This window comes from Amphiprion ocellaris, chromosome 14 (genome assembly GCF_022539595.1).
Source record: "Amphiprion ocellaris isolate individual 3 ecotype Okinawa chromosome 14, ASM2253959v1, whole genome shotgun sequence".
Taxonomy (NCBI): domain Eukaryota; kingdom Metazoa; phylum Chordata; class Actinopteri; family Pomacentridae; genus Amphiprion; species Amphiprion ocellaris.
In genome coordinates this window covers 34,339,556-34,365,724 of record NC_072779.1, presented here as the reverse complement: position 1 = coordinate 34,365,724, position 26,169 = coordinate 34,339,556, and the positions used below count along the sequence as shown (strand labels likewise).

Below are 26,169 nucleotides of genomic sequence, written 5' to 3'. Positions count from 1 at the left end.
GACAACGGGAGCATTAATAGTTACGACCCTGATATCTGAGTAATTAATGATTATTTCCACTGTTGGTGAAAAATTCTGTTATTTACTTTAATCATTAACTCACAATAAAATTAAAGAAAAAACAACTTGAATTGTTTGTTTCACAGTTTCAAAGTTCAGTAAATAAACACGAATAAATTCTAAAATATACAATAATAATAATAATGGCTCATTTTCTTCTATTATAAGTTAAAGAAGAGTTTTTTGGTCAAACTGTAATAAATCAGAATAAAATCACTAAACATCCAAAGCAGAGTCATAAATCAGCTTAAATCTTAATGTAAAAACCACCTGAACACCTTCTTTAACGCGTCTTTTACTGTCAAAATGTATGAAATCATGTCATAAAACTGACTAGAACAAAATAAACACATTAACGTACCAGGCTTTTAGCTGTAGACAGTAATAGTTCTTAACGAGGTAATGATGTTGCTGTTGTTTGCAGTAAATATGAAGATTTTTGTCATAAATTGGATTTATTTATATTTATTTCTTTATATGCTATGTTTCAAACTCATACGATGAGCAGCAACAACAACAGAAAACAAAAAAAGGAGAAATAAAGGCTTAATTTAGGACTTTTTAAATACATTTTACACCTTAGTGGGTTTCAAAAATCTCCAAAATGAAACCAGAAACACAAATATGAAAACAAAATCGTCACATTCTGCTTGATCCAGGAACATATCAGGTAAAATAATTGATTTTTTCAAGAAAAAAATAAACAAAAATGAAGTTAAGATCAAGGTGTTTCATGAAAATCATTTTAATTTAAGTTTTAAATTTAGACCAACAGTCGTGACAATAAAACCTACTTGATGAATAAATAAAGTCAGCATGGCTCAGAAACAGTGAACAGAGGAGTTAAAGTAGTTGGAGATACATTCATCATGGTGAAACATCTTTTCTAACTGACTTGAAACACGTCCAAGATGACAAAAACATGTCCAAATGACTTCAGTTTTGTCAAAAACAACAAAGACTTGGACATAATGACTTGGAATGTGTTCAGATTTTCTTCAAAATTCTAAAAACTTGTCTAAAAGAACAAAAAAATATATCTAAAATGATTCAAAACACATCCAAAGCTCATCTAAACTTAGTTGAAAAATGACAAAATCTTGCCCAAAATGACTTGAAACTTGTCTAAAATAAGAAAAATCTGTCTAGAATGATGTGAAATTTGTTCAAATGTGTCCAAAAAGGCAAAAACACATTCATTGTGACTCAATAAAATAAATGCAGCATGGCTCAGAAACGGTCAACAGAGGAGGAAGTAGTTGGAGATACATTCAGCATGGTGAAACATCTCTTGCAAACTTTTCCAGTGGACTTGAATCTCTTCCAGAATGACTTTAAATGTGTCTAGAACTATAAAAACGTTGTCTAAATTATTCCAAAATTGTCCGATATGACTCCATAATTGTCCAAAAAATAACTAAATCCTGTCAAAAACAACTTGAAACCTTTCATAAAACCAAAAATGTTCCAAATGACTTGAGAATTGTCCAACGTATTCTCAGGAAGTCCTTGAAATTACACAGAAATTGTCCAAAAAGACAAATATTTGAATATAATGATTTGAAACTCATCCAAAAAACTCAAAATGTGTTTGAATTGTCTCTCAATTTTAACCAAAACGATAAAAAATGTCCAAAAATATTTAATAAATTGTCCAAAATAACTAAAAAAAATGACCAGAAATTTGTTTGAAATGACAGAAAGTCCAAAATGACTTTAAAAATTATGAGTGGAGTTAAATCTAGAAGGCTTGTTGTAGAAAAAATTGTAAACATAAATATCTTCAGCTGAGGTTTATTATTATTTCTACTGTTGGAGCCCTGGACTTGTTGATTTCATGATTTTCATTTTTTATTTCTGGTATGATTTAAATAAATCCATCTTTTTAATGACTGTTTTTTTTCTCCTTCCTCGGCTGTTAAAAGGCGGTTTGTTGTGTTTTGGACCCTCTCACCGCCTGTAGTTCCACCAGCGACCAGGCGGCGGCGCTGTTTCCTCGGCTGCTGAACTGCCTCTATATGCTGAAGGACTATGTTGTAAAAATCTTTCAAACTGTTTCTCTGTGCCGTTTCTCGGGCTTTCCGGGGCTCCTCTCGGTGGTTTCGGGGCCCGTGTGAGCGCCGGTGCCCGCCTACGGCCGGACCGGGCCGGGTTGGACCTTCTCCGGCTGCGGCTCGAGCGGTTTTCTGCTCCTGGCTGGAGGTTTGAGACCAAGTTAGCTCAACAGCTAATCCGAAAAGTCACGTCAGCGACACGGACTCGAATTAAAAGTTTACCGGTGGAGTCGGAACGACCGGCGAAGTGTCGCTTATCTGCTGTTAGCGAACTCTGTCCCGGAGGTTTAGCGCGCCGTTTTTTCTCGGTTTAACGCGGCCGTTAATTTGCGGTTCAGACCGCCGTAAGTGAAGCGGAGCTGCGGGGATACGGGACGGACCGGCCCGCAGACACACAAGGATAAGGTGTTGGTCGGAGGGAGATGCGGTAGAGAGCAGACAGCTTCGGTGTTCAGCCCGCTGACTCGGCGGCTCCGGGTTTGCGGCCAGTGAGGCCTGCGGGTCAGGCTTCCACCAGGCTCGAGTAGAGCCCGACGCCGCCGTCGGCAGGTCGAAGGCCGGCAGTTGACGCCGCCACCGCCGGGCCTGCGCACCGAGGTATGGAACGGATGGAAGTGGACCAGTGCGCAGGCGCAGCTGGCGGGGCGGGAGGCGGGGCTCTCCGCAGGTCGAACAGTGCCCCCATGATCACCAGTGTCAGGTCGGTGGTACTGCAGCTACATGAGCACACACAACCCCAGTCAAATAACAATAAAATGTTTAAATGTTTATTTTTAGACACAAACATTAAATCTAAAGAGATTAAAAAGCGTTTTCTGAATGTCACAAATCCTCTTTTTAATTCAGGTTCACACAAGGAGCAACATTTAAATAAAATGCAGTCTTTGTTTATATCTGTTTATCCTGTTTTCCACTTGTCTCATATCAAGTCAAATTTACTTTTAAAGCACATTGAAAAGAACTAAAGTTGATCAAAGCGTTGTACAATTAAAGCAACACACATCAGAGATACATGACAGAAAAAATGCAAATATTGAACAATCTAGAGACAACCAGTGTCAGGTCAGTGTATGAACATCCACATGGTCAACACCAAACCCCATTCAAAAAATAACTAATTAAAAGGTATTGTTCACATGGAGCCACACGTTTAATTTAATGGCATAAAACGGCTTTTTCTGAATACATCAGAACTCGTAACACGTAACGTAAATAAAATAAATCTCTCTTTTAAACTTACTTACCCTGTTCTAATTAATACTTTCTTTCAACCCAAAATCCTCATTTCATATCTCTGCAACAACAAAAACATTCCAAATACATTACATTCTAATGTTTAATTAACCACTAAAGTCATTTTATTGTACTTATTTTTCCTAAAAATGTTGATTTCATGTCAGATATTTGCATGCAGGTAAATAAATGAAGTCCTTTATTGTTTTTTGTTAAATTGTATGAATGTCTCTTAGCGATGGGATGACTGTCTTCAGTCCCGTGTCTTCGGCTCGATACCGACGAAGCAGCGTCTCCATCAACCCCAGCTGCCCTTCACAGGTGAGAAGCTGCAGCTCTCAGGTCATCGTGTCTGAATGAAATTTAGTTTATCAGATGAAACCAGAGAATCATCAGCATTTCTTTCAGCTCCTGTTGTTTATTGAATGTTGTTCATCCTTTCATTTGCCTCCTTCAGCTCGTCCCTTTATCTCCTTTCTCTCTGACCGGAGATCGACTCAACCAGAAGAGGCAGGTGAGGATCAACTCTCTTTATCTTCCATTTAAAGTTTTCTCCATTTAAAAAAGTCCTGGAATTATGTTTGTAAAATCTCAGACAAGCTGATGCTGAAGTACCTTAAAGCTGTGTTCTGTCTGACAGCCAGCAGGGGGCGACTCCTCTAGCTGATAAGTAGGATTGTACAGGGGGTCCTTGATTTCCATCGGAGCTTTGTTCCTACAGGCCGACGTAAGTCAGAACTCTCGTGAAAATGTAAACAAAACCATTACATGCATCATGATATGATCAGTTCTTCATGAAAGTCATGAATACCAACAACTTTGGTGGCGTACAGCTGGCGAATGTAAACATAACATCGCTTGTTTTCATCCGTTTCATCCATTGTCCGCTCGCCAACTAGATCCACGCAACCAGTTCCAACGTAATGACGAAAATCCGTAGGTTGCTGACGTCGTAAACCAAGGACCTCCTGTATAGAAGTCTTTGAAGAAATGTTCCATTTGAATTGTTAAATCGGTGAATATTTTTCTGAGGAACTTGTCGCCTCAATCGCAATTTAGAATTAATTTAGTAAACAAGAAAAGACCTCAGAGAGCGCAGTCCTCCTCCAAGGCTGCTCAGTCATATCATTTCCAATGGATGGAATCTTCAAAAATTTGTGGCAGAAATCACGGCACCATAGAATGTGTCCATTTCATATAGATTTACCCACAAACAAAATGACCTTGCTCTGAGCACAGGTGTGTGTTCTGCATGTGTACGTTATGTATGGATACCGAATCACGTGACCTAAATATGTAGCTGGCGGCAGGAATTGATGGGACTCAGAAACACCTCCACAATTTAATCAGTTGTTCCTTGGATCATTTCCTACAGATAAGCCCTGATAAGTCGTCAGTGGTGGATTTGTAGTAGGATCACAATCATGTGATCATCAGCAGGCAGCTGACGTAGTGTTCACTTGTTGTCGTGGTTACAGTGACTCCGTGCCGCTATCTGGCAATGATGCAGAAATCTTTAACAAATCCATGGATCCAGACTATAAGCCGCATCCATGCCAAAATCTAATCACTTGGTCCTTGTGTCATTTCTGACCTTCCCTGGAAATTTCATCCAAATCTGTTAATCCATTTTTGAGTAATGTCGCACACAGACAGAAGGACAAACCAGCGCTGATTGTCACATAACTATGTTGCGTTCTTTAGTGGAGTAATTATTAGGGCTGGACCCGAATATTCGATACCGACGGTGGTATCCGGATATAATTTTGAGATCCGAATATTCGCCAAATATTGATGTTATTGTTTGGAGAAAGAACCTTAAATGAAGACGTGAGGAAAATGTGGATTCAGTTTATCGGTTTGTCCAGCGGATCAACCTGGAGACTAAAAATTCCTGTTTGTGTTCTAGGAGGAGAACATGGAGATGACGCTCAGAGGGAGTCTGCAGAGACTCAGGTGAAGAACATTACAGCAAACGTTCAGCTGTTGGGAGTTTATTCCAGCTATTGGGAGTTTAATCTATCTGTTGGGAGTCTAATCCAGCTGTTGGGAGTTTAATCTATCTGTTGGGAGTTTAGTCCAGCTGTTGGGAGTTTAATCCAGCTGTTGGAATTTAATCCAGCTGTTGGAATTTAATCCAGCTGTTGAGAATTTAATCCAGCTGTTGGGAGTTTAATCCAGCTGTTGAGAGTTTAATCCAGCTGTTGAGAATTTAATCCAGCTGTTGGGAGTTTAATCCATCTGTTGGGAGTTTAGTCCAGCTGTTGGGAGTTTAGTCCAGCTGTTGGGAATTTAATCCAGCTGTTGAGAGTTTAATCCAGCTGTTGGGAGTTAGTCCAGCTGTTGAGAGTTTAATCCAGCTGTTGGGAGTTTAGTCCAGCTATTGGGAGTTTAGTCCAGCTGTTGGGAGTGTAATCTAGCTGTTGAGAGTTTAATCCAGCTGTTGGGAGTTTAGTCCAGCTGTTGAGAGTTTAATCCAGCTGTTGTTGACCGTTCCTCTCTTGCTTTCTGTCTCCCAGTCCTTCCAGTCTGATCCCAGTTCCTCCAGTCCAGTGGCATGACCACACATCAGTGGTGAGCATCTAAACTTCCTACTGATGCTTCCAGACCGCTGAGGCTCGTGGGTAATGTAGTGTTTAGAGCAGTTAGAGAGAGATGGAGATTTAACGGTTTCTCTGTGTTCGATGTTAATCTGGATTATGGTCCGAATCCAGATCAGACTGTTCAGATTAAATCCAAATAAGAAGATTTAGACTCAGTCCAGATCTACTACATCAGGATTAGAGTGTAAACTGATCCAAGTGTGTTCAAGTGAGTCCAGATTAGGTTTAGATTAGATTAGTGGTTTCATAGTGAATCCTAATCTAGATTCACTTTAAACCTAGGAGTTTAGTCTGGAACTCTGATTTGCATTTGCTCTAAATCCAGGTCAAGTTTCAGACTGACAGAATCCAGATCTGGGGGTTCAGACTGCATCTAGATCAAAAGGGATGAAGGGAATCCACTTCAGGTTGTTTAGATTAAATCCAGATTAGAGGTTTCATATTGAATCCTGATCTGGATTCACACCAACCCCCATGGACTTGGTCTCAAACTGAAATTTGAATTAGCTCCAAATCTAGATTAGGTTTCAGACTATCAAAACCAGACCCTTTAGACTAAATCTAGATTAGAGGATTCATAGACAATCCAGATCTGAGGGTTCAGACTGCCTCTAGAGCAAAAGGATAGGAGTGAATCCAGTTCAGATTTTTTAATACTGAATCCAGATTAGAGGTGTCACATTGAATCCAGATCTGGATTCACACCAAACCCCCTGGATTTCATCTAACTGTGATTTAAATTTGCTCTAAATCCAGATTTGGTTGCAGACTATCTGAATGAGACTCTTTTGACGAAATCCAGATTAGAGGATTCAGATTGTATCTACATTAAAAGGAGTGGATCCAGTTCACATTATCTAGACTGAATCCAGATCAGAGTGTTTAGACTGAATCCAGATCAGAGCATTTATACTGAATAATCCAGATTACTGATGACTCTTGTTGTTTTTTCATCGTTTCTTCTTCAGTGGTTTCCGTCGCAGGACAGCGGCATCACTCCCAACTCTTCCCCGAGTCCCACGAGGAGGTTCAGGTTCATAAGAACGTTTATTCTCTTTTTGCTGGAAGTTTTTCAGTTGGTTTCTTCGTTACTGACGTTTGTGTTTGTTGTCCGACAGACCTGCAGTCAGCGCCACCGTCAGGTGGCCGGCGTTAACGCCCCTCAAGAGAAAAGGTACGTTTGAATTCAACCTGCAGTACCGATGTCAGCCTGCTGGGGGCAGAAACGGACATTTCTAGATTATTCTATGGACTCAAAGTGTGAATCTTTTTTCCTCAGGAGGGGTGGAGTCTGACGGACCCCCGAAGAAGCTTTTTGTTGCCGGGGTAACAGACCCCGCCCTCCGCAGCAGCTACACAGTCAGGTAAGAATCACCTGAGATGCCTCAAAACAACAGAGAGACTCGCTACAGCCACAGGAGAGTTAAAAAACAGAACATTTAAATTAATTCTAATCATTTATTCACTGTAAAATAAACTGATCAAAGCAATCAACTTTGATGGTTGGAAATGACAGTGAGTATCTGTAAAATAATGATATTTATTGGTAATTTAAACACAATAAATCTGTTTTTACAAATTACTATTTGTAAAAACAGATTTTTGATGTTATCAAGGTATTATCTGTAATTTAGAAAAAATAACAGTTACACATTTATTTTTTAGCCTTTTTCTTTCAAATACTAACAAATATCTCAAATATCGATATATTTAGCTGATTTAAATACAGTAAAATATTGTATGATTTTACGGTCAAATATAAATGGACAAATTACTATTTGACCAAATATATTTTTTTGATTCTGTTTTTTTTTGTTTGTTTGTTTATTAGTTTTTTAAACATCACCATGTATATTATTTCCAGTTTCCTTCAGTAATTTTATAGGATATCACCTGTATTTGAACTAAACTGGCAAAATCTGCCGGTAAATAATAAACAATGATAATAATGCTACATTTAATTAATAAATTGAATTACAACCTAGACTTAAAATGTACTTTTGCCTTTAAACAGGTATTTATTTAATATAAATGTGTTAATACTGATTAAAACGTTTGGAATTACAGTAGGTCGGGTTTTTTCTGTGTCCTCTTAGTGAGTCTTCGTAAATAGAATTAATTGATTTTTTTAATGAATTAATTAAAAAGCTGGACGGAATAGGTGGTTTTGACTTTAAACAGGTATTTATTTAATATAAATGTGTTAATATTTATTAGGACATGAAGCCTCATTGTGTCTCAGAAAATAATAATAATTTATAATAAGAGTTAATTTAAATAATAAATTATTAAAATCCAGACCGTAAGGGTAGTTTCAGCTTTAAAAAGGTTGTATTTAAGACTTTATTATTATACATGTCTTAATTGAGCCCCACCTAATTGATTAATTGATTTCATTAATGAACCTTCCAGCGTCTCCCAGGCGACGGCCGACTCCCCCCCAGCAGGGGGCGCCAGTCCTCAGTCCGGCCATCTATCTCTGTCTCCTCCCCCGTCCTTCACCCCCTTCACCTCCCACCAGCACCCGGGACACTGAGGCCCCGCCCACCCGCCACCTGGGCCACCACCAGCACTTCCTGTTTCTGCTCCAATCACCTGCCAGTGTCACTGTAAGTCCCGCCTCCTCACCGCCGCCTCACCTGACTGACAGACGATGCCTTTGGCTGGTTTGAGTTTCACTTTGTTCGGATAGTTTTTATTTTTCTAAAAAGCTCTAGACAGATTTTTTTTTTCTGGAAGTTTCTGATCTGGAGAAGATTCTTCATCAACATCCTGATCGGACTGAAGGAGAAGAGGATTGTGGGTAACCGTAGGTAAACCTGAACACCAAACAAGCTGAGGTTTACTTCCTGAATGGGTTCAAATCGAACCTCTCGGAGGTTCTGATGAGTTCTCGGGTTGTTACCGAGGCGATGATCCCAGACTAACAGAACAAAACCTGACAGCGGGACTTTGGTTCTGGAGCATCGACGGTTCAATCCTCCCATTTGTTCTCTTTAGAGGAGCGTCTTGGACTTCCAGCTCATCATTCCCAAACAAAGACCCTGAACGTATCTTCTTCCAAACCCTCAGTCGTGAAGCTCTCTGGTTCCTCTTTCAGTGAAATTCTGAACAAAGCTTCAGTCCTCGAAGGCTTTTTGTGTTTTAGCGAAAATCTCGTCCCGTTGACTGAATGTCGGCTCGGCGTCGGTGATTGTTGTGGATGTTCTCGGTGTAGCAGGATGGCAGCAGCTTGTCTGAGTGTTAATAGTGTATCTATATGTGAATACCTTCCTCAGCCTGCAGGGTTTAAATGTACATAGTGAATCTTCCTCCTCTTGAGCTGCATTTATACTTTTTATTCTTCTCTCCGACTGACTTCAGCCCGTTCTACTCCACATCGTTCTCCAGAAATATGAAGATCACATGCTTATCGAGATCATCTGATTGGTTAAAGACAGTTTAAATGTGGAAAAAACCCCAGAAACCAGAACCGTACGTCCAACTCTGGAATCTGTTTTAGGGTCGATGGTAAATCTGAGAGTAATTCACTGTTATCAGTCCTGAAATGTTGTTTTTTTAAGAGTCGGTATCGATTATTAGCAACCAAGGAGACCAATAACACAAACTTCAACACAAAACTTTGTTGAACTGCCTTTTTGAAAGTTACACTATCATTCAAAAGTTTGGGGTCACTTAGAAATGTCCAAACTGGTTGATTTCTGGTAGTTTTGAGCTGAACCAGACGTTTTAACATCAGTTTACTTAATGTGATTTTGCACATTTTTACCACGTCGTGTTCCAAACTGTTACTGGTAAATACCCGTGATGTTGTCGTATGATCTGTCGGCCCCTGTTCTAGTTTAATGGCTTTATTCTGAAAGCAAAGGACCTTCTAATGGAGCACAGTTAGATCTGTGGTGAAACTACAGTCTGTTTAAAGTAACTTGAAACTGATCCAAAAAGATTTAAATTGTCAAGAATTACCTAAAATGTGTCCAGAATGACTCAAAAATCAGTTTAACCAAAGAAAAATGTGCCGACATTCAGTCAGAAGAAACGCATCCGTCTGGTCGGACTGGTCCAAAGTGGTAAAATGTAGGGGTGTTCTGTTCCTCCAGACATATTGGATTAATCCTGGACAGCTGCTGATGCTGAACTCGACTAAACCATATGGACACCACAGACCAGTGGAACATGGTCCAGCTGTAGAGGCTCACTACTAGATGTTTGCCATCAGGTTCCTTCAGACGTTCTTCACTAAGATTTCCCCAACGAGCTGCAGTTCGCCAGCCTGGATCTGAATGTTTTGCCTTGATAGAAGTTGAGCACAAAGTCGACTTCCTGGAGTCTCGGGGTCGGCGGAGAGTCGGCGGAGAGTCGGACGGTTGCAGTTCTGCTTCCAACTTTAGCACTTTGACAGTTTGTACAGTTTTGTACTTTCACTCATCGTTGTGCCTGAACATGTCGTCATTTTGGAGGATTCAAACGTCTGATCCGAGGTTTTACCGATGTCCCACCTTCACCTGTGAGGTGTGTTTGAACGTCTCTATAAGCTGTTTCCATTCAAGTGTCTTTATTCTCCACTGAAGAGTCACTCCAAACACTTCCTCAGCGGCAGGTTTGATGTAATGTTTCCAAACTTTGCACAGTTAGACCATTTGAATCTTTCTGTTACATGATCGTGTAAGAAATGCTGTTGAGTTTTTATGCTTTTTCTTTTTGTTTTCTTGCTTTATTTCTTGAACGTTACTTTCTGAGAGTCTGTCCCGTTTCAGAGTTTTAGTTGGGAGTGAAAATACGGCTTTAAAATATCCAGTTGCAGCACAAAAAGTAGAAATCTCTCCAGATATCTACACACAATAAAGACCTATATATTCAAATATGTTATATTAAAAAGGAAAAATTATGGGCTGATTGTTTATGAATTCCAGAAAGATATTTTACAGACTAGTTAACGGCTGACTGAGGACACCACCTGACTCCGCACCACCGTCTGCTCTGCTGCATGCGCTGCAGACTGCATCATCACACCGTTTTTAAATTAGCATCTTTTACTGAATTATATTTTCTTATAAAAGTTGTCATTTACATATGTTATTGGTAGATCTGTGATAGAACGTATTGACATCACACAGGTGTGGATTGAAATTTTTCTGACACCTAAACTTCACCGTACGAATAAAATCTACTTTTATTGAACAACAGAAGCCAAAGTTGTGGAAGCAATGGTCTAAAGGGTATTTTGGGATATTTTGCTTCCAGAACTTTTCTTCCTTCAGACCGATAGAAAAACAAATCCAAAATACACATTTAGATGTTTATATTAGTTTAGTTTATTGGACATTTATGTGAATGATGTATTTTTATGAAGGTTGTGCCTCATTTGTTTCCATAAACATACAGTTTCAGAAAGCCTCTAATAGGAAAAGTGCAAATAATCAACTGATTAGTAGTTAAATCCACCTCAGCAGCAGCTACAGACACCAAACTTTCCCATTTTATTCCTTTTTTAAGGGATTTATTTCATTTTGCGAAAGATAAATGAATGTTCTGCTGCTGATATGAGAAGATAAACTGTTCTGAGATGGAAACATGAGAGGGCTGATATCAACATCGTCTGCATACGTGTTGACATCAGCCCTCTCATGTTTACATCTCAGAACACTTCTCATATCAGCAGCAGAACATTCATTTATGTTTTAGAACAGAAATGATCTTCAGAGATTAAAGCTAGAACTGGTGGTGCAGGTTGTGAGGTTCTAGTAACGGACAGACTCTGAACTGAGACGTTCCTCAGAGGTAACGACAAGCTGCCAAACTCATGTCGCTGTACAGACACAAACTGTAGCTTTAAGACGTGTTATTTTGAACTTTGCACATTTAGAACCCGTTCTGTCAGCGTCCACATATGAAGAGACAAAACAGTTTTCATGTAGCCACATCAAAATGTGACAAGAACGTTGTAGTTTCTGCTTCACAGAACGTTTTCAAGCCAAAAATTATTCTACGTGTGCAGCAGATTGTAGGAGGAAGAGTGTTCTCAGTGTTCTTTAAATGTTCTTTAAAGTGTCCCGTCATGTTCTCAGAGAACATCACAGGTTTAGGATCGGATTGTCGGGTTCTCCCAGCTGTCAGGGAACGTTCCCACAACATTGGTTACATTGCCTACAAGTTCTAATAACTTCACACAGAAAATGTTTTAACCAAATCTCCAAAGTTTTAAGAAGATTCCAAGTTCCTAAAATGTTCTTCTAAAGTTATAACATTTTAATGTCAACATTCAGAGGATGTTGTCAGGAACACAGATTATGTTCCAAGAAGGAATGTTCTCACACCAACATTCAAAGAATGTTTTTCAGACGTTATCGAAGCCTCAGAGGATTTTTGTAAAACGTTCTTGTAATGTGATGAATTGACAAAGGTGGAACATTCTGCCTGCAATGTTCTGAGGATGTTGTTGAAGAACATATTATAGAATGTTCTTCAATCATTCTCCAATGTCCCTTTGACAACAAAGTAAGAACGTTCTCAAAACAACATTCAAAAAATGTTTTTCAGATGTTATCGAGGCCTCAGATGACAGAATGTTTTTTCACAAAACGTTTTATAACGTTCTTGTAATGTGATATATTAAAAGTAGAGCACACATTACAGAACGTTCTTTTACAGAATGTTTCCCCAATGATAATAAAAGAGGAATGTTCTCAATGCAACATTTAGAAAATGTTTTCAAGCTGTCATCGAAGTGGCAGGTGACAGAACGTTCCTGTACTATGATATATTAACAAAGGTGGAACATTGTAGCTACAATGTTCTGGGGATGTGAAACAAAAAATCTCTAAAACATTTCCACAATGTTCCATAATGTGCAACAGTCAGTTTTGAGAACGTTGTAGCGTAATGGTCTAACAATGTTCTTACCAAATGTTTTTAGTTAAACTTCATTTAAGAAGAACATTCTGGAAACTAAAATGGTGAAAACATTGGTAGCAGAACTTTGAATGTTTTTGGAACTAGAACCTCTGATAGTACTTAGAAGGTTTTAGAACTTCAGTCACACTGTGTTTTTTGAGTTTTATCTTCTGGCTCCAACGTTCCTCCTGAAACATCAGAGCTTCAGCTGCTTCGTCTTTGATTCCTAGAGACTGAAGCGTTCCGTTGGACGTTCTTACTGTGAGTTTATTACAGACTTTCTTTATCTTCTTCCGCCTGGTGACGAAAGAACCATTGACGTTCTGTTTGTTCCTCATAGCGAGAAACCAGTTTTATCAGTATTAAAGCCACATTTCACTCTGGCAGAACGCTGTGATTTCACCATTCAAAGAAAAACATCTGTAGAAGATTCAGTCCAATGATCGGAGAACCGTTCTATGGTTCTAATCACATGCTCTGTCTGTTTTTACAGATTAATGCATCGTTTTTGTTGACTGAGACAAACACCACAAATCACATCCAAAAAATGTCTGCAAATATTGAGGTACATTGTGGTCGATGTTTAGTCCTTGAGGTTCCTTCCAACTAGCAGGGAACGTTTCCACAACATTAATTAACATTATCTACAAGTTCTAATCATGTCTAGAACTTGATTAGTTTCAAAGTTTAAATCCAATGTTTAAAAAAACTTTTTAAATATATTTATCATTTTAAATAATGTTCTGTGTCTGTGAGGTTAAAATGGAGCTAAGAACAGTAGAACGTTCCTGTAATGTGATTTATTAGCAAAGATGGAACAATAACCCCGTAATGTTCTCTGATGTTTTGAGGAAATATATTATACAACGTTCTTCCAGAAAACGCTCCCACAGTGTCGCGTGGTAACAAAAGAACGTTCTCAATGCAACGTGCAGTTTTAAGAACATTAAGGCCAACAGTCCAACAATGTCATGGACAAACATTTTTAGAACGTGTTAAGAGAACATTATCCTGCCTTTAAGAAGAACATTCTCAGGACTAGAACCAACCTTCAGCTGAAACTCTGTAGAATGTTCTCAGAATGTTTTAAAAAAAATATTTCCAAAAATCTGCCTTTGAGCTTAAAAGCAAACTAAGATGGAACATTTTAACATTAAGAGGATGTTTGGAAAACACTGTCATTATGTTCCATGACAACAAAGGAAGAACGTTCAGGAATGTTGTCCAGGTGTTATCGATTTCTCAGACGACAGAACTTTCTGGATAAAAACGTTCCAGTAATCTGAATTTTTAGAAAAGCTGGAACATTTTGCCTGACGTTCTCCAATAAAACCCAAAGTGAGAATAAATGAGAATAAATCAATGTTTGCAAAACTTTCTGAGAACGTTATCACCGAACACCTTTAGAACATCTTCAGAGAACAATATCCTGCCCTAAAGGAGGAGCTTTGGTAAAAAGCAGCTGGACTTCATTTTCAGGTTCTTGAAGACATCTTAACTTCGATTCTTCAAGAACCTAAAAGTTCCATCCAGGTCAGGATGATGTGAGGAGATTATTTGTCTCCGTCGCCTAAAACAATGCATTAATAACTGACGAGAGTCCAACTATTCTTCCAAAGGAGAGAACGGAACTAGAACCGCTGAAATGTTTTTATTGGAGAACAAACCTTAAACTGAGGTCTGATTTTTAGTCTTTTCCAGAACTTTGAACGGCATCTTAAGCTCAGAATGGAACCACGTCTGGGTTTCATGAGCAGCGTTTTACTAAAGTTATTTACACATCAGCCACATTAAAACAAGAGAAAAATGACTCTTAGTTTCTCAATTTCTCGCCTGAATTCGCACCGAAAACTTTCATCAATCATTTTGTTAATCAGCAGATCAACCTCCGTAATTCTCCAGCAGAAAAAAGTTCAGAGAAAACAGATAAGTTAGCAATAATGGAATAAAACCGACATAAAATCATGAACTATCATCTGTTTGCTGAAATATGTTTGAAATTATTGACAGAATTTTTACTTTCGTCAAAGTTCACACGTAAAACTGATCTTATGATCCGTTGATCAGCTGACTGAAGACCAGGAGATCTGGTTGAAAGTTCTGGAAAGACTAAGATCTGGACCTTCAGTGTGTCGTTATTGAGTTTTCTGACAATCAGAACGGCGTGATTTCAAAGTGTTTGATATTTTCTGAGTTATGCTAAATACTAAATACAACTGAACCGAACCGTGCTTTAGTTTTAGTGCATTTCTGTTCTACCAAAAACACTTTTTCTCGATAAACTGAACATTGCACCAGGCAGAAATGAAAGCAAGCACTTTAAATTGATGAAATCGACGCTCCATGTTTTTTTTTTTTTTTTTTTTTGTATTTAATGCATCGCCAGAAGTTCACAGTTTATCAGATTTGGTTGGAAACTAACGGCGATCTACCAGAGTGAGAGCCGACTTTAAAAAGGGCTGCTAGCGTTTGATGGGAGGCGACGAAGCGAACTAGAAGCACATCTGTAGAAGCAACTTTTCACACTGTAAATACAAAAAAAAGTTTCTTCTTTCTTTTACGCAACACAAAACCAGATGTATTTTTATGCAAGTGAAAAATCAAAAGTCTATATTCAAGTGTTCATTCCCTCGTGACGATCGCATGGCTGTAAAAAAAGATGCAGAATGACTTTAGTTTTTAGTGGAACCTCTTCATGTACACTCTATAAATATTGTATATGAAAACTATCAATAAAACAAAGATGTACCTTCATATCTGAAAATGTGTCGTCTGTCTTCAGCAGCAATTTCAGTATGATCTAATCATTCCTTCACGTTAGCTTCCACACTAACTGATCAAAACTACTAGATGTGCAAGAAGAAGCAAAGGTTTGATATTTAGTCACTGATTGGTTTAAGATCTTTTGTGTTTAAAGAACGAGTCTGTTTTGGAAAATGAAACCAGCTGTTGGCCGGCGTGTTGCTTCATCGCTATGAACTCTGAAGTTTAGTTTGACCGCTAACAATAGAGCAGATGTGGTTTAATCCACCACTAGAAATAGAAAATTAAATGCAGTTTCTTCCTATTAGATTAAAACTCGATACAGGAGGTCCTCGGCTTACATCGGAATTCCATTTCTATGGTGTGACGAAACTCGATGTTGGCCGCAAGTCAGAACTTACATATGGCGCTTTTCCACTAACACCTACTCGGCTTGACTTGACTCGGTTTGTGAGGTTCTCCATCAGGACGTAGTACCTGGTACCAGGTACTATTTTAGTACCTACTTGGCCGGGGTTCCCAGCGAGCTGAGTTGAGCCAGTAATGTGACGCCTACAGAGTGCAGGCCACTGATTGGACAGGGCGAATGAAGAGGTCAAGACTTTTCTGTCTTTGGTGGCGGACCAAAGAATACAGAGGGAGCTGGACAGATAAAGTACATCAGGAGGTCTCTGAGCGGATGGCCGCCCATAGATGCAGGACAGTGAATCAGTGTCAGGAGAAGCTGAAAAAGCTCAAAAGTGAATATCGGTCCATCAAGGACCACAACAGCTGGAGTGGGTCAAACCAGAGGCGCTGTAAGTGGTTTAGCCAAATGGACGCCATTTATGGACACCGACCAGCGAGCAACAGGAGGGAGAGTGGCCTCAACTTAAATCGAGTCGAGCCGAGTAAGTGCCTAATAGTTCAAAAGCGCCTTTAAGTACATAAGTACCTGATGGCTTTCCTTTTCTTAGAAGCACTGCCATCAGAAGAGTCTGACTTATGGAAGCCATAATGAAGGGCAAAGTTTCCAAAAGAACACAAAAGAAAGAAAGCAAATTAGCACAATCCATGGTGGCATACAACCGGCCAATGTAAACAAAGCCATCTTCCTCGTGTAGCGCCGCGTGACGACATATTCGTCCGTTCCGCTCACCTAGTTCCTGCGAAAAATTTGTTTTAATGTCACAAACACCGTATGTCAGAATGATGGAACAAGACTTTAATAAATTTATGGGATGGCAACGGGACCAGGAAACGCCATAATTGGAGGATGTTGAAAACCGAGGACCTGCTGTATTTGTGTTATGTTGTCAGCAGAAACCAGCGGGTTTTGACAGCAGAAATACTAAATAACTCCAGGATGAACTTTAAAATCCTAATCAGACTCGCTTGATGTTCCCTCCGTTTATATATTTAACTCACCAGTTTTCGCTCCATCTGTGGATGTAGCTTTAGATTTAGTCTCCAGACGTCAGAAAGTCTTTGACCCACATCCATCTTTAAAACCAAAGACAGCAGCTTAACATCACTTTCTCAGGTTCATAATAAAAACATTTTCATGCTGCAGGTAAAGTTTTTATTCCAAACAACAGGATCTATGATGATGTTCTTGATTCCATCAGTTCATCTTCTTCCAGTATTTCATGTTCTGAGGTTCTGCTCCAATAGACAATGTTTAAACACCTTTTTCAAACACAAACGTCTTTATTTTTAATAAATTCCGACTTTACAGACGTGATCCAGGCCGCACAACAATTAGTTTACATCATCAGATTCCCGATTCAGGGATGAAAACATTATTTAAAGCATCAGTTTCACAGAATTCTTCATGATAACATCAAAGGATGAATGTTTGTGTGATTTCAAAAACAGAAACTGACTTGAAAACTAAAAACATAATTCAAGAAGAAAATTTAATTCTTCAAGAAAAACCTGACCTGATCTGTCAACACAGGAATAAAATAAACTGCTTTAGTTTCATCTTTTAAGCTACAAAATGCAGAGTATGGAGTTTTAGAAACACCAGGTAACAGGACTGTCCTCTTTGAAGAAGAAGCGTCTCCAGGTCAGCGGGACAGAAGAGGAAGGTCACTGGAGTTCATGATGAGGCTGGAGTCCAGGTTGAGGCTCTCTGAGGAAAACAGGTGAGTTTCACAATCAGTCACAAGAAAAACTAATGAAACAGAGCTTCAACTGTAGAAAACATACAAAAAACATTGATGGACGCCTGAATATAAGATTACCCCCCAGTTTCCCTAAGAGTCGGTTCATCTGAGGTGAAGATTTAGGGTTTCTTGGAAATAAGGTTTGAAACAGTCGTCTTTTATTTGGACTCCAGAGAGATGTGGGCTTTAGAAAAGATTTAGTCTGCTGGTAAGGTGTAAGAACATTGGTAGGGGCCTGAAAATAAGACTACCTATACTTTTAGTGGGATTTGGTTAATTTGAGATGAAACATTTGCTCTAGTTGAAGTAAAACACAATATTTGGAGGTTTCCCGAACGTCACAAGACAGACCTGGAAATAAAAAGGACACTGTGCACTCATGTAGCAGCCCAAATATAAGACTGTTTGCCTGAAAATTAGGTTTGAAACAATCAAGGAACAACCACAAAGACACAAAATTAAAAAAAAAAAACAACCACAAAGATGCAAAACAAAAAACCACAAAGACACAAAATTTTAAAAAAACAACTGCAAAGACGCAAAAAGGTTTGAACCAGTAGAGTCGTCTTATATTTGGACTCCAGAGAGACGCGGTTTTAGAATCCTGGTTTTGGTTTCCACATGGATAACAAAACTGTCTAAAGCTTTAGTCTGTTGATGAGGTGTAAGAACTTTGGCAGGGGCCTGAATATAAGTCTACCCATGATAGGTTCCCTTGGATTTGGTTGAGATGAAGCCTTTTGGAGGTTTCACTAACGCCACAAGACTGAGCTGGAACTAAACCATGTATCGGCCCAAATATAAGGCTACAGATCTGTCTATGGAAAAGATCTAAAAAACACTCATAGGGGTCTGAATATAAGACTACCCATAACAATTTTGATGGAAAAAGTAAAATACTGTAGTCGGAGGTTTCCCTAACATCCGAAGGCTGATTTGGAGGAAAAAAAACCTTGGTGACACAAAACAGTGTATTGGCCAAAATGTTCTCCTCAACACTGACTTTATTACAGTGGGGTCGTCTTATATTTGGACACCAGAGACACGGGTTTTAAAATCGAGATTCTAAAAACTCTGAGAAGACGTAATACTATTGATCTGTCCATCCATGGTATTGTGCTTGTCTGGGGTCGGGTTGTAAAGGTAAAGACGTCTGAAGCTTCCATCTATTAAGAGATGGAAAAACATTGGTAGGTTCCTGAATATAAGACTACTCCAAGTAAAGAACTTTGGACGAAACAAGACCGCTGTCGTCTCGGTTCTTTTGGAAACACTGATCTGGATGGATGGATGGCTGGATGATTGATTTTCTGGGTATATAGTATTACATATTATCCTGGAAATGAGGTTTGAAACAGGGATAGTTTTATCTTTAGAGACCAGAGAGTTCTGTCTCGTACAGACTGTTGCATTAGAAGCTTTAAATTGTACATCTGTAGTCTCTCAGGGACAGTCGCTGCTAAAACGTGTTGCTCAGAATGAAGTAATTCTGCAGTAAAACTCTGAACTTCCTGCATTTTGACTCACCCTGGTCAAAGTTGAGCTTCTTGCTGGACGAACCATCACCGAGTCCTTCGATGTCCACCAAGTCGCTGTTCACGTCCGAGTCATTGAGAGCGCTGAGCGTCACGTCTGCAGGGAGGAGATCCCAGTTAATGTCATTCAAAGAAACAAATAAATAACCTGAGGAGAAACTAAAACATCGACTTCAGGCTCAACAACGCCAGACGTTTCAAAGTTCTGCTTCTCCAGTTTAAAGACTCAGTAGTGATGGTATCAGGATTTAAAGTCATTAGATCAGGTTGAGGTTATTAAGAGTCCTTTGTTTGTCCGACAGTCAAAATATTTGATTTGATTTTATGTTGAAACCAACAAAAAACTTCTCATCGCTGAGAATCTGGAAGAATCTAATGTTTGTTTGATCATCATGAATCATTCCAACTCTAGCGGACAGATATGAATTAATAGCTTCTATCTCTGATCATTCTGACAACTGTTTTATCAAGAAAATTTTAAAAACTGAGACGCCTGGAAAAAATTCAGTCGACTTCTTTAAAAGTTCGACCGACGGTCCAAAACCCAAAATATCTTCAGTCTCTGGTCATGTAACACAAAGGAATCCATTAAATCCTGATGTCTGAGAGGCTGAAATCTGCCAACGTTTGCATTATCTGCCTAAAAAAAAATAATTTGAACCTGTTGCAGCGCTGCATGAAATCAATAAATGATCAATTATTCCAGATTCCAAACACTGAGCTCTGCATGTGTTAATTAAATAAATCCAGACTGGATTCTGGTTCTGATAGAAATGTGATCAATCAGTGATTAACGGTTATTGATTATTTCTGCTGGTTGGAGTTCTAAATGGTTGTATTTCCAGTTTTTTACCTGCCGTCTTCTGTTTCTTGATGGGCGGGGCCAGGGAGGGGCTGCTCTGCATCCCCGTCGCCACGACAACCTGCGAGGTTGGCACAGCGATCATGGCAGGTGGGGCGGGGGCGGGGGCGGGGGCCGACGTCATGGCGACGACGGCCTTCTTGACCGTCTTCTTCGGGGACTCGGAGGAAATGGGGACCCGGCTGTCCTCGTACAGCTTCCTCTTCACCGTGCTCTTTATCTGAGCGCTGCGGAGCAGGAAGAGCCGTGGGCCAATCAGCAGCCACCCTGAGACCGGCTGAGCGGCTGTCAGCCAATCAGCTTCCAGATCACACACCTAAACCACCTGATACTGACCGCAGCTTCTCATTGGTTCATTTCTCAGACTAAAAGCAAAATTCCACAATTTGGAAACATTTGAAACTTTTTATCACAAGAAACATCGAACAGTGAAGCCAACAAACATTTATTACAGCAGTCTAGTCACATTTAAACAAACACTCATCTGATCTATGAATTACTGCAAGCAGCAACAAGCTACAGTCCAGAGCCTGATAAACACAACAACAAAGAGACACAACATGACTAAAACTATGAAAAACTAACAAAAAGAGGCTTGAAACAACCACAACACAACAAAAAAATGACCACAAAGAGACAAAAACAACAACATCAAGAACAAAAAATTATCAAAAAACAACAAAAAGACACAAAACCACCCAAAACAACCATAAAGACGCAAAACAACTGGAAAGAAAGCGTAAAATGTTAAATATATAAAAATCCACCACCAGACTCAACAACCATGAAGAGACACGAAAAGATGCAAACAACTACAAAAAGATTTAAAGTGACCACAAAACAATAAAAACTACCACAATGACGACTAAAACAACAAGAACAACCACAAAGAGGCTGAAAATGACTAAAACCATAGAAAATTGACCAGAGAGACAGGAAATGACTGTCAAGAACACAAAATAACAAAAAAACACCCAGAAAGAAAAAAAAAACTACCATAGACCCACATAACCACTATACGGAAACACAAAAATGTCAAATATGACATTTCATGTAAAAATCCACTAAAAGCACAAGAACTGCTTTGATAGTAACAAGTAAGCTGCACAAAACCACCACAAAACCATCACAAAGACACATAGTAACAAACAAAATACCACCAGAGACACAAGAGAATCAAAAGAACAACCACAAAGACTCAAAACAATTAAGAAACAAACACAAAGACTCAAAAAAACGACCACGACGCAAAACAATCAGAAAAACAACAACAAAGACACAAAACAATCAAAAAAACAACCACAAAGACACAAAACAATCAGAAAAAGAACCACAAAGATACAAAACAATCAAAAAAACAACTGCAAAGATGCAAAACTATCAAAAAACAACCACAAAGACACAAAACAATCAAAAAACAACAAAGACACAAAACAATCGAAAAAACAACCACAAAGTAGGGCTGGGTGATATGGCCTAAAAAAAATATCTCAGATTTTTTCACAAAAAATCCTGATTCACAATTTATCCGATTTTTTTTTTTTTTTTTACCCCCTACCTATTCTCAGCACGCCGGAGTCCAGTCTACTCTGCAAATAAGTTGCATCCCTCTCCAGGTAAACACACCTGATCGCAGCTGGAAATGCGCTGCATGTGGCATGCTGGTCCGGTTGCGGGGCAATTCCCGCTGTGATCCGGTGTGTTTACCTGGAGAGGGATGCAGCTCATTTGCATAAAGTAGACTGACTTCTACTTCAGTGGTTCCCAACCTGTGTGGCTTGGAGCCCCTCCTATAAGCTGCACCCAGCCCCAGCGCCCCACCCACCACCACATAAGTACACTACAAAACATAAGAGGGACGTTATTGAATTGTATTACTAATAGAAAATTCCCTAAAATTACAAAAAAATATATTTTATATCAAACCAAGAGTTCAAGAGTTGTACTATGACGAGGAGGAGAGAGTTTATGGCTGCAGTAAATTTGTTGACACTACAATGCATAAGAGTTAAGTTACTGATTATTTTTAAACTAAAAAAATCCTTAAAATTATGAGAAAGAAATATTTAATATCAAACCAAGAGTTGTAGTATGACCAGCAGGAGTAAATTTGTTGAATATTTGTGTGTCTTCACTGTTTGCAGCGGTTTTGCATTTTGCAGACGGTCACTGTTCACTCGTCACACAACCAGCTGCTCATAGACACCAATGTTATTTCTGCAGCTACTTTTGATTAAACTGGGCTTGTAGCACATTGTCTACCTTACAACGATGGAAAAGAGGCATCGTTTATGTTTAGACAACGTATATTTAATGAGTTATTGATGCTGGAAGTCCCAATTTGTGAATATCTTTCTGACTTTACCGAACTGTGTTTTATTTCCTGACGTCGCCGTAATTCGCTGGTTTCATGCTGTCATTTACGAACATTTCACCACAAATAACACAATTCTGTCTTGTTCTTTAATAAAACCAAATTTAAGGTAACTCTCGAAGTATAGCCGGAGTTTTTAGGTACTGATGAATCTTCCCCCGTTTTGCGTTTTTCAGACACCGTTTCCGTCAGTAATTTTCTAACTGTAACACAAACTAATGAATCTGGATGTACTAGAGACAACCTGAAGAAAGACCAAATAAATGTGTTTTTAAAATGTTTTATAGGTAGACTTGTGATGACACAGCGAGTCTGTTACTCTGATTTTATCCAGAATGTAAAAATCTATTTTTTATAACATCACAGCCTCAGAGCAGACAAAGTGGACCCCAGGTTGAGAACCACTGTTCTACTTTATGCAAATTGAATGCGGGTGTGGAGATTCCACGCATCGTGAAACTGTCCTCAAACTTATAAACTAGGCGTCAGTGACCTAAAACGAGGACAGATTCAGCTGCTGCACAGATTATTTCTTGCCTCAAATGCTTTCAGAAATACTTTTCGCTGACGTGTTTTTGAAATAAAAGGGGAAGTTTGCAGCCGAGCCGCTGTGTTTATCCGACTTGTCTGCAGGACTGTCCAGCTGAAAGCTCGGTCATGTGACCACGTAGCGGCCTGCTGTTGGTCAGTGCTATCATGTGACCATGATGTGTCTGGTAGTGACCGCCCGCCGTCCGTGTGATTTTCAGATGCAGTGCGTTGCCGTGTGGGAAAATAGCATCTAGTGGACACGCGCCTTTAGATCTGCACCGCTCGCCGCCATGTTGTCTGTGTATCAAGCGTGGGGGGGAGGGGGGCGCACTCTGAACTACGGAAGCCCAGCGGGAAGGCGTTGGTGGCGGATGTTGATGAGAAAATCGATTTTCATTAAAACAAACCAACATTAAGTACAAACTCGAATTAATCGATAAAATCGATTTATCGCCCAGTCCTACCACAAAGATACAAAACAATCAAAAAAAAAACACAAAGATGCAAAACAATTGAAAAAACACCTGCAAATATGCAAAACAATCAAAAAAAAACAACTGCAAAGATACAAAACAATCAAAAAACAACAAAGACACAAAACAATTAAAAAAAACAACCACAAAGACACAAAACAACTATGAGGAAACACAGAAGTGTCTAACTTGCTGTATCTGTGGAGCTAAAGGTCCGTCTAACACTCACACTGTGCGCTCCTTGATCACTGTGCTGATGTTGTTGAGGTCGTCTCCAAAGCGACGGACGGCCAAACGAAGCATCTCGATCTCCGTCTCCGTCCACTTCGCTCTGAGGACAAGATAAACTCCATGAATTAATGATTATTATTATTATTATTATTGTACTGAGTGAAACTGTGTGCAGCTCCGTCTGTAAACTCCGGAGTTATGTGCTGGTCTTGCTGGGATTAACTGGTTTCTCACCCTGCAGGGCTGGAGTCGGACACTGGGTGGAGCTGCATCGTCAGTTCGCCCAGTTTGGTGAAAGCTGCTCCTGCTGCTGAGAAAATCTCCCCGACCTGCATAGAAGAACATCATGATGCTGATTAACCGTCTGAACACCCAGCAGCTGGTCGGAACGGCAAAAACACATCGAAGGAAAACTAGAAGCTGAAAGAATGAGCTGAGGAGCAAGTAGTCAGAGATACATCCAGCATGGAGAAACATCTTTCTACAGCTGATGAGCAGAGCAGAGAGGAAACATGGAGAATTACTCAAAATGTGTTCAAAATGACAAAAACGAGACACACACATGACAAAAAATAGGCCGAAAATGACAAAAAAGAGACAAAATGACAAAAACAAGACAAAAGACACAAAATGACAAAAACAAGACAAAATGACAAAAACAAGGCAAAACAACAAAAAAAGAGATATAAAACGACAAAAACGAGACACAAAATGACAAAAACGAGACACAAAACGACAAAAACAAGACACAAAATGAAAAAAGACACACAATGACAAAAACAAGACACAAAATGACAAAAAACAAGACACAAAATGAAAAAAATACACAAAATGACAAAAACGAGACACAAAATGACAAAAATCAGACACAAAACGACAAAAAAGAGACAACAACACAAATAAGATGCAAAGCAGAGATGACAAAAGACTGAGAGGAAAATCAAAGCTACTGGATGAATAAATAAATGCAGAACGGCTCAGAAACAGTGAACAGAGGAGTTAAAGTAGTTGGAGATACATTCAGCATGGTGAAACATCTTTCTACTGATGAGGAGCAGAGATGAGCAGAAAATCTGGAAAAATAGAGACAGAAAAACATCTACAGGATGAGGAGATAGAAATGGTCACAAACAGACCTGAAATGGCATAAATTAGATGGAAAACAACAAAAATGAGACACAAAATGGCAAAAAAAGACACAAATGACACAAAAGAGACAGAAAAACAAAAACAAGACAAAATGACATCGAGGCACAAAAATGATCACAAAGAGAGAAAACAATCACAAAAAAATGCAATAAATCCACAATAAAGGACTCAAAAATGGTATGCAAAGGAGCAAGTCATCTGCCAGGAGTTGGAAATCCATTCAGCATGGTGAAACATCAGAGTAGAGAGAAACATTAAAGACACAACTGGGACAGAAAACAACAAATACAAGACACAACATTACAAAATCTAAACCAGAAACAGCAGAAGATGACAAAAATGAGACAGAACAACACAAATAAGATGCAAAGCGGAGATGACAAAAGATTCTGAGGAAAATCAAAGCCACTGGATGAATAAATAAATGCAGCTCAGAAACAGTGAACAGAGGAGTTAAAGTAGTTGGAGATCCATTCAGCATGGTGGAACATCTAGAAAACTACAGAGTCACGTCAATGTTGTTGACTTAAAACTTTACTGAAAAATTGTCCGAAATGGTTCAAAATCTGCCCCAAAGTGACAAAAGCTTCTTTCAAGCGTTGACAGTTTGTGTAAAACTGTAAACAGGTAAATATGTCCATGTGTCAGTCAGTAGCCAGCATTCACCAGCTCACATTTCATATGAATTTTACTCTTAAATGACATAAAAATGTGACATTATCAGGTCAGAAATGTCAGTACTGCCGGTGTGAGGCTGAGGAACACATCAGTGAAGGTATCTGGTTTTATTTTAGAGATTGAACCTCTGGAAACGAACACTCGTTTCCTGAAGGTTTGTTTCTGTTATTCTGAGTCTGTTAGCATATTTCTGAACGTCTCTAAAAGCTCTTCTAACGGAGAACCAAGTAAGAGTTTACCTTGGCGGACGCTGACGTCATGTCGGTGAAACGGCGGCACGTTTTCTCGTTAAACTTTTTTTTTTATTTTGTTTGTTTTAGTCACAAACTAGCTGCTAGCTAAAGTAGCTTCTGAAGCTAGCTCCGGTGGCTAGCAGCTTCCATAAAAGAGGGAGATTATTTTTTCCTTTTAAACCAGAAACCTTCGGCAGGTCAGATCCGATCAGAGGCGGCAGTTTGGTCTGGAGTCAACAATAAATTACATATTCAGAGGAAAAATATAAATATCGATCAACAAAGACACACGGAGAAAGGGAATGTTGCGCGACTTTATAACTTGAACGCCATTGGTCGGTTTCAG

General features: G+C 39.2%; 2 protein-coding genes across 2 annotated transcripts; one reads left to right on the top strand and one right to left on the bottom strand.

Annotated features, from left to right (window-relative positions):
* Positions 1–497: 497 nt before the first annotated feature.
* Positions 498–15,598, top strand: LOC111568038 (P2R1A-PPP2R2A-interacting phosphatase regulator 1). Its single transcript, XM_023269489.3, has 9 exons — positions 498–2,814; positions 3,584–3,668; positions 3,805–3,861; positions 5,257–5,303; positions 5,867–5,921; positions 6,919–6,983; positions 7,069–7,124; positions 7,230–7,314; positions 8,363–15,598. Exons 1-9 carry the CDS (start codon positions 2,714–2,716, stop codon positions 8,484–8,486), a joined length of 675 nt encoding a protein of 224 aa, XP_023125257.1. The 5' UTR covers positions 498–2,713; the 3' UTR covers positions 8,487–15,598.
* A 1,678-nt stretch (positions 15,599–17,276) lies between these two features.
* On the bottom strand, positions 17,277–26,156 carry c14h17orf49 (chromosome 14 C17orf49 homolog). Its single transcript, XM_023269485.3, has 6 exons — positions 25,830–26,156; positions 23,998–24,092; positions 23,762–23,863; positions 20,146–20,381; positions 19,285–19,389; positions 17,277–17,723 (listed from the first exon to the last, which is right to left on the bottom strand). Exons 1-6 carry the CDS (start codon positions 25,848–25,850, stop codon positions 17,659–17,661), a joined length of 624 nt encoding a protein of 207 aa, XP_023125253.1. The 5' UTR covers positions 25,851–26,156; the 3' UTR covers positions 17,277–17,658.
* Between the last annotated feature and the right edge of the window lie 13 nt (positions 26,157–26,169).